The 8,959-nt window shown below is 49.5% G+C and overlaps 1 protein-coding gene across 5 annotated transcripts in view; it reads left to right on the top strand.

Annotated features, from left to right (window-relative positions):
• The first annotated feature begins 1,162 nt into the window (after nucleotides 1-1,162).
• LOC139229836 (uncharacterized) overlaps nucleotides 1,163-8,959 on the top strand; it is a 29,001-nt gene continuing 21,204 nt past the window's right edge. For all 5 annotated transcript variants that reach the window (XM_070861436.1, XM_070861437.1, XM_070861433.1 and 2 more), the window contains exons 1-2: nucleotides 1,163-1,486; nucleotides 3,969-4,075. In XM_070861436.1, coding sequence (XP_070717537.1) covers nucleotides 1,224-1,486; nucleotides 3,969-4,075 — 370 coding nt within the window. In that variant the 5' untranslated portion in view covers nucleotides 1,163-1,223. The remainder of the gene's footprint in view (nucleotides 1,487-3,968; nucleotides 4,076-8,959) is intronic.

Raw genomic sequence — 8,959 nt, 5'->3', positions numbered from 1 at the left:
CTCCCTCCTCTCCCCCCCTCCCTCTCTCCCCCCCTCCCTCTCTCCCCCCCCTCCCTCTCTCCCCCCCTCCCTCTCTCCCCCCTCCCTCTCTCCCCCCCTCCCTCTCTCCCCCCCTCCCTCTCTCCCCCCCTCCCTCTCTCCCCCCCTCCCTCTCTCCCCCCCTCCCTCTCTCCCCCCCTCCCTCTCTCCCCCCTCCCTCTCTCCCCCCCTCCCTCTCTCCCCCCCTCCCTCTCTCCCCCTCTCCCCCCCTCCCTCTCTCCCCCCCTCCCCCTCTCCCCCCCTCCCCCTCTCCCCCCCTCCCCCTCTCCCCCCCTCCCTCTCTCCCCCCCTCCCTCTCTCCCCCCCTCCCTCTCTCCCCCCCTCCCTCTCTCCCCCCCTCCCTCTCTCCCCCCCCTCCCTCTCTCCCCCCCTCCCTCTCTCCCCCCCTCCCTCTCTCCCCCCCTCCCTCTCTCCCCCCCTCCCTCTCTCCCTCCCTCCCTCTCTCCCCCCCTCCCTCTCTCCCCCCCTCCCTCTCTCCCCCCCTCCCTCTCTCCCCCCCTCCCTCTCTCCCCCCCTCCCTCTCTCCCCCCTTCCCTCTCTCCCCCCCTCCCTCTCTCCCCCCCTCCCTCTCTCCCCCCTCCCTCCTCTCCCCCCCTCCCTCTCTCCCCCCCTCCCTCTCTCCCCCCCTCCCTCTCTCCCCCCCTCCCTCTCTCTCCCCCTCCCTCTCTCCCTCCCCCTCCCTCTCCCTCCCCCTCCCTCTCTCCCTCTCCCTCTCTCTCTCTCCCTCTTTCTCTTTCTTTCTCTCTCTCTCGTTCTCTCTCTCTCTCCTCCCTCCCCCAAAGGCTGGCGATGCTGGAGCTATCAAGACTGAGATCGATAGATTTTCGTTGGGTGAGGGTATCCGGGGATATGGAAGAAAGGCAGCAAAATGGAGTTGAGCTACAGACCGACCATGACCTAATTAAATGGTGGAGTTGGCTCGAGGGACTGATTGGCCTCCTCCTGTTCCTAATGTTCTTATGCTCCTTTCGATCTGAGCTAGGTATTAACCTCAGTCCCTTGGGCGTACGGCAAGTATCTGACCTAGATGATGAACTTCCCTCCCTTACCCCTCTGTTACGATGAATATGACCCACTGAACTTTGAAGGGAGGGTGGGGAGCAGGGGGTGTGGGGCGGCGGGTGGCGCGTAGGGGAGAAGAAGTGAATGTTGTTCCTGGATAATTTGTTGTTTGCTCTTCTAGAATGGCCAGGCCCGGGACCAGCAGCTCGCCTGACCTTCCAAAGGTGGTGTGTGAAAGCCAGCGTGCCGGGCAGGCGGAAGGCAGGGTGCCGCTGGGGAGGCTGATGCTCCCACTTGAAGAAGCCAGCCGGGGCAAACCGAGGCGGGACGGTCTGCGGCCGAGGCACGGGGTCTTCATCGGCGACCAGGTAGCTCGTTGGAACTCCGTGAAGGCCAACCTCAGTGTGAGAAGCGACGAGGAAATGGCCAAGATGCTGCTGGACGTGTAAGTCTTGGGACTTCCTTTTTGTTCCCCGCCATCCTCTGTTCTTGTCTTGGAGGTGCTGGCCCAGAAAATCCTTAGGACTGCCTCCCCTAGGTGGAGGCCAACGTGGTCGGACCGCCCATCGGTGACATCCCTGCCCGATATCAAGAGGTCAGGCTGCTTGGCATATCGCAGCAAGGCACCCATCCTGTTCCCAGCACAGTTGGGCACACCCTCCTGAATAGGCACGAGGAATATCCCTGCAGCATTTAACTTGTGTCATATCATACGTAACAAAAAAGACTTGCATCTATATAGCGCCTTTCACGACCACCGGACGTCTCAAAGCGCTTCACAGCCAATGAAGTACTTTTGGAGTGTGGTTGCTGTTGTAATGTGGGAAACGCGGCAGCCAATTTGCGCACAGCAAGCTCCCACAAAAAGTAATGTGATAATGACCCAGATAATCTGTTTTAGTGATGTTGTTTGAGGGATAAATATTTGCCCAGGACACTGGGGATAACTCCCCTGCTCTTCGAAATAGTGCCATGAGATCTTTTACGTCCACCTGAGAGAGCAGGCGGGGCCTCAGTTTAACGTCTCAGCTGAAAGACGGCACCACCGACAGTGCAGCACTCCCTCAATGCTGCACTGGAGTGTCAGCCTAGATTTATGTGCTCAAGTTCCTGGAATGGGACCTGAATCCACAACCTTCGGACTCCCGAGGTGAGAATGCTACGAGGTGAGAGTGCTACCCACTGAGCCACAGCTGACACTAGCCTTAACCCCATCCCCATTTGTGTCCTACAGCTCACCCACACCATTAAAACAAACTTTCAATCTCTAGGAGTTTTAAGATCGCTGCCTTTTCCTGGAGCACGATTCCACAGGCACTGCCAGCTACCTCTAACAAGTGGACATGTTATTTGTGTACCAGTTTTCAGTGTCACCGGTGGAGAGGCCACTTTCAGAGCATTCACTGCTTAACGATAAACCCCCCCCACCACCAGCATCTCCACCCCACCTGCAGTGCAAGGGTGCTGAGACCAACAGTCACCAGCTGCACCCCCACCCTCCCCAAATTCCTGATCAGTAACCTCAGCTGAGCTCTTGGGACAAAAATGTTTTTATTTATTCATTCTCTCGATGTGGGCGTCGCTGGCAAGGCCAGCATTTATTGCCCTTGAGGAGGTGGTGGTGAGTCGTCTTCTTGAACCGCTGCAGTCTGTGTGGTGAAGGTGCTCCCACAGTGCTGTTAGGGAGGGAGTTCTAGGATTGTGATCCAGCGACGAAGAAGGAACGGTGATATATTTCCAAGTCAGGATGGTGTGTGACTTGGAGGGGAACTCGCAGGTGATGGTGTTCCCATGTGTCTCCTGCCCTGGTCCTTCTAGCTGGTACAGTTCGCAGGTTTGGAAGGTGCTGTTGAAGAAGCCTTGGCGAGTTGCTCTTGTGCATCTTGTAGATGGTACACACTGCAGCCACGGTGCGCCGGTGGTGGAGGGAGTAAATGTTTAAGGTGATGGAGGGTGCATCAGTCAAGCGGGCTGCTTTGTCCTGAATGGTGTCGGGATTCTTGAGTGTTAATTGTTTTTTTAACTGAATTAAAATTCACAAACTGCTGTGGTGGGATTTGAACTTGCGTCTCGGGATTATTAGTCCAGTAACATAACAAATACACGACCATACCCGAGACCTGCCAGCCAAAGCTCAATGGGTGGCACTCTATCTCTGAGTAAGAAGGTCGTGGGTTCAAGTCCCACTCCAAAGACTTGAGCACAAAAGTCTTGGTTGACACTCCAGTGCAGTACTGAGGGGGTGCTACACTGTCGGAGGGGCAATACTGAGGGAGCACTGCACTGTCGGAGGGGCAGTACTGAGGGAGCGCTGCACTGTCGGAGGGGCAGTACTGAGGGAGCGCTGCACTGTCGGAGGGGCAGTACTGAGGGAGCACTGCAATGTCGGAGGGGCAGTACTGAGGGAGCGCTGCAATGTCGGAGGGGCAGTACTGAGGGAACGCTGCACTGTCAGAGGGGCAGTACTGAGGGAGCACTGCACTGTCGGAGGGACAGTTCGGAGGGGAAGTACTGAGGGGGAGCGCTGCACTGTCGGAGGGGCAGTACTGAGGGAGCACTGTACTGTCGGAGGGGCAGTACTGAGGGAGCACTGTACTGTCGGAGGGGCAGTCCTGAGGGAGAGTGCTGCATTGTCGGAGGGGCAGTACTGAGGGAGCACTGCACTTCCCACCTCATCGTTCCTCGACCTGGCACAGAGATGATGTGTTGTTGGGCTGTAATTCAGCGGAAAAATCCTCCCTGTTTCGATACTGACTCAATACTCGCATGGGCCATGCTCAAAGACTTGCTCCATACTTGGAAACACTCACTCTGACCTCTTGTTACTCCTCTTTTTCCCAAACCCGCACCTCCCCCCCAACTTAACCTCAATTTCATGAGAATGTTTGAAACGCCCCCAGATGACCTAAGTTTCTTGATTTTTCTAGGTTTATAGAGAAGCGAATGAATCAGCCGGGGCCTAGTCGAGCTGTCCGGGAGGCTGGCCTCGACGAGGGAGCGGCCGTCACTTGCGATTCAGTCAAGGATGATAACGGTTTGTATTTCCTGACGGTTCTTTGATGTACACTGGAAATGGGGGGCGGTGGGCAGGGGAAGAGAGATGGAGAGGGACGGGCAGGAGCGACAGCTCAGTCCAAACCTAAGGTTTGAAAGCTTTAGCGAAGCTCCATTACTGGCCCTTTGATTGTGGAGTTCACTCTCCTGTAAATCAGCACCATTGTTTTTATTGGCCCAGAAATCCTGGTCGGCTGCTTCCCGCAGGAGATCAGGTAAAAAAACTTAAAAAAGAAAGCGCACTTACCTGAAGCTGCTGCGCCCACGTGAGTTCCCGGTCCTGAGGCCTCCACTGACTGCGCGTCGCAGCGCGTGCACATCTGGACGTGTGCAGGGCTGGAGCTGCAGTCACATGGCTCTGGGCAGCCAATCAGGTAAAGTATGTTCTCATTCATAATAATGGGAACTCCGTAAGTTGGGGTTCCCATTATTATGAATGAGAAACACTCCCCAAACACACAAAACATTGATAAAAAAATAGAAAAAATACACTACATATTTAACATTGATTTAAATTAGTTATTTATGTATTATTAAAAAAATATATATATTCCGATTTTTTAAAAAGTTTTTAAAATTATGCTTTAAAATAAATTTAACAAAGTGGGCAGGATTTTTAAAAATAAAATGTTTTTAAAAATTTTATTTTTTATGTTTTAAAACTCTTATGCCTGCTTTTATTAGGCGCAAGAGTTTTCAGGGCATTTGCTGGGCAAGATATGGGTAAATCCTGCAATCTTGCCCATGCAAATGTCCTGGCTGCTGAGATACGGAAAATGGAGCTTGACAGATTGGAAAAGCTGGTTTTCAGCGCATGCGCATTGTGTGCTGAAAACCGGCTTTTGCGATGCCTTTCTGGGTCCGTACACACTTGGTATGGACCCAGGAGGCTGGAATTTCTGCCCCAATGTTGCTCCAGCCCATCCCAAGCCCAGCTGTGAGCAAACCGCCACGTTAGCGATCCGATTGTGTCTGGCCGTCTCCAACACTTGTCTGGTGAACTGGGATCAGGTGGCAACCTCGGACCGTCCAGCCCCTTCGCCCGATTTATATTTAAAAAAAAATCCATCTGCAGAAGTAGAGCTGCTTGAAATAAAGAACCTGTTATTTTAATTAAAAATTTAGATTCTTTATTTGCCCCTCCCCCTTCCGTCCCCGACTCTGCTGGAGGTGTTGACTCGTGTTTGGGGTACAGATCTCTGGCCCCCTTGTCCGAGTCGGCAATTTCCGTGCAACTTCCAGCAGCCCATTGGACCATCGCAAGGGTCATCGTCGCTGAATTGGCCCCTGCGTGCTTTTCTGCAGGGGTCACTGCTTCGATGAACAGCAGCGGGATCCCGGCCTATCTCTTTTTATTCCTCTTATCAGCCTGGGGGAGCTACAGCTAATTGTACCACCCTGGCTTTGAGATCATGGAATATGGGAACAGGAGGAAGCCATTCAGCCCCTCGAGCCAATTCCGCCATTCAATGCGATCATGGCTGACCTGTGACCTAACTCCATATACCCGCCTTTGCCCCATATCCCTTAATACCTCTGGTTAACAAAAAGCTATCAATCTCAGCTTGAAAATTAACCATTAACCCAGCATCAGTTGTCGTTTGCGGAAGATAGTTCCAAACTTCTACCACCCTTTGTGTGTAAAAATGTTTCCAAATTTCACTCCTGAAAGGCCTGGCTCTAATTTTTAGGCGATGCCCCCTAGTCTTAGAATCCCCAACCAGCAGAAATAGTTTCTCTCTATCTACCCATCTTGAAAACTTCAATCAGATCACCACTCAACCGTCTAAATTCCAGGGGGGGACAACTCTAGTTTATGTAATCCTCGTAATTTAACCTTGGAGTCCAGGTATCATTCTGGTAAATCTACGCTGCACTCCCTCCCTCCAAGGCCAATATATCCTGCCAAAGAATCCCAGTATCGGTGACGACTGTTTTGATACTGGACCATATACACAGCAATTTTAAACTTCAGTTAGATTTTCCTTTCTCGAGTAGTTCAATTGTAGCTCGACTTAAGAGCTCAAGGAGTTAATTTGTCAAATCATAATAATGACCAATATCTTTAAAATTTCACACAGCAAATAAAAAAATGGATCCTTGTATTAAAAAAAAACACGTCAGCGGAAAGAGGAAATGAACGCAATAGTAAGGAAGGACATTAGCTTGGATGATGTGGAATCGGTATGGGTGGAGCTGCGGAATACCAAAGGGCAGAAAACGTTAGTGGGAGTTGTGTACAGACCACCAAACAGTAGTAGTGAAGTTGGGGACAGCATCAAACAAGAAATTCGGAATGCGTGCAATAAAGGTACAGCATGGGCGACTTTAATCTACATATAGATTGGGCTAACCAAACTGGTAGCAATACGGTGGAGGAGGATTTCCTGGAGTGTATTAGGGATGGTTTTCTAGACCAATATGCCGAGGAAACAACTAGAGGGCTGGCCATTCTAGACTGAGTGATGTGTAATGAGAAAGGACTAATTAGCAATCCTGTTGTGCGAGGCCCCTTGGGGAAGAGTGACCATAATATGGTAGAATTCTTTATTAAGATGGAGAGTGACAAAGTTAATTCAGAAACTAGGGTCCTGAACTTAGGGAAAGCTAACTTCGATGGTATAAGACATGAATAGTCTAGAATAGACTGGCAAATGATACTTAAAGGGTTGACGGTGGATAGGCAATGGCAAACATTTAAAGATCACATGGATGAACTTCAACAATTGTACATCCCTGTCTCGAGTAAAAATAAAACGGAGAAGGTGGTTCAACTGTGGCTAACAAGGTAAATTAAGGATAGTGTTAAATCCAAGGAAGAGGCATATAAATTGGCCAGAAAAAGCAGCAAACTCGAGGACTGGGAGAAATTTAGAATTCAGCAAAGGAGGACAAAGGATTTAATTAGGAGGGGAAAAATAGAGTATGAGAGGAAACTTGCCGGGAACATAAAAACTGACTGCAAAAGATTTTATAGATATGTGAAGAGAAAAAGATTAGTGAAGACAAGCGTAGGTCCCTTGCAGTCAGATTCAAGTGGATTTATAATGGGGAACAAAGAAATGGCAGACTAGTTGAACAAATACTTTAGTTCTGTCTTCACGAAGGAAGATACAAATAACCTTCCGGAAATACTAGGGGACCGAGAGTCTAGTGAGGAGGAGGAAGTGAAGGAAATCCTTATTAGGCGGGAAATTGTGTTAGGGAAATTGATGGAATTGAAGGTCGATAAATCCCTGGGGCCTGATAGTCTGCATCCCAGAGTACTTAAGGAAGTGGTCCTAGAAATAGTGGATGTATTGGTGATCAGTTTCCAACAGTCTATCGATTCTGGATCAGTTCCTATGGACTGGAGGGTAGCTAATATAACACCACTTTTTAAAAAAGGAGGGAGAGAGAAAACGGGGAATTATAGACCGGTCAGCGTGACATCAGTAGTGGGGAAAATGTTGGAATTAATTATTAAAGATAAAATAGCGCATTTGGAAAGCAGTGACAGGATCGGTCCAAGTCAGCGTGGACTTATGAAAGGGAAATCATGCTTGACAAACCTTCTTAAATTTTTTGAGGATATAACTAGTAGAGTGAACAAGGGAGAACCAGTGGATTTGGTGTATTTGGACTTTCAAAAGACTTTTGACAAGGTCCCACACAAGAGATTGGTATGCAAAATCAAAGCACATGGTATTGGGGGTAATGTACTGACGTGGATAGAGAACTGGTTGGCAGACAGGAAGCAGAGAGTTGGGATAAACGGATTCTTTTCAGAATGGCAGGCAGTGACTAGTGGGGTGCTGCAGGGCTCAGTGCTGGGACCCCAGCTATTTACAATATACATTAATGATTTAGATGAAGGAATTGAGTGTAATATTTCCAAGTTTGCAGATGACACTAAGCTGGGTGGCGGTGTGAGCTGTGAGGAAGACGCTAAGAGGCTGCAGGGTGACTTGGACAGGTTAGGTGAGTAGGCAAATGCATGGCAGATGCAGTATATTGTGAATAAATGTGAGGTTATCCACTTTGGGTGCAAAAACACGAAGGCAGAATATTATCTGAATGGTGGTAGATTGGGAAAAGGGGAGGTGCAACGAGACCTGGGTGTCATGGTTCATTAGTCATTGAAAGTTGGCATGCAGGTACAGCTGGCGGTGAAGAAGCCAAATGGTATGTTGGCCTTCATAGCAAGGGGATTTGAGTATAGGAGCAGGGAGGTCTTACTGCAGTTGTACAGGGCCTTGGTGCGACCTTACCTGGAATATTGTGTTCAGTTTTGGTCTCCTAATCTGAGGAAGGACATTCTTGCTATTGAAGGAGTGCAGCGAAGGTTCACCAGACTGATTCCCGGGATGTCAGGACTGACATATGAGGAGAGACTGGATAAAGTGGGCCTTTGTTACATTGGAGTTTAGAAGGATGAGAGGGAATCTCATAGAAACTTGCAAGATTCTGATGGACAGGTTAGATGCGGGAAAAATGTTCCCGATGATGGGGAAGTCCAGAACTAGCGGACACAGTCTTAGGATAAGGGGTGGGAAATTTAGGACTGAGCTGAGGAGAAACTTCCTCACTCAGAGAGTTGTTAACCTGTGGAATTCCCTGCCGCAGAGAGTTGTTGATGCCAGTTCACTGGATATATTTAAGAGGGAGTTAGATATGGCCCTTACAGCTAAAGGGATCATAGGTTGATTAACCTCAATAACTCCAATTAAATTCAGACCAATATCTTTTTTTTCATAGCCAATATGTTATTAACTAAAGACAATACAAAGCAGATAAAATAAAACAAAATAACACAGTAAGTTGCATCAGTTTCCATATTCTTCTTCGGATGCCTTTCCAATTGACTGTAAAAATACTGGAGAAA

The sequence above is a fragment of the Pristiophorus japonicus genome, chromosome 19 (genome assembly GCF_044704955.1).
Source record: "Pristiophorus japonicus isolate sPriJap1 chromosome 19, sPriJap1.hap1, whole genome shotgun sequence".
NCBI classification, from domain to species: Eukaryota; Metazoa; Chordata; class Chondrichthyes; family Pristiophoridae; genus Pristiophorus; species Pristiophorus japonicus.
This window is presented reverse-complemented; position numbering and strand designations above follow the sequence as displayed.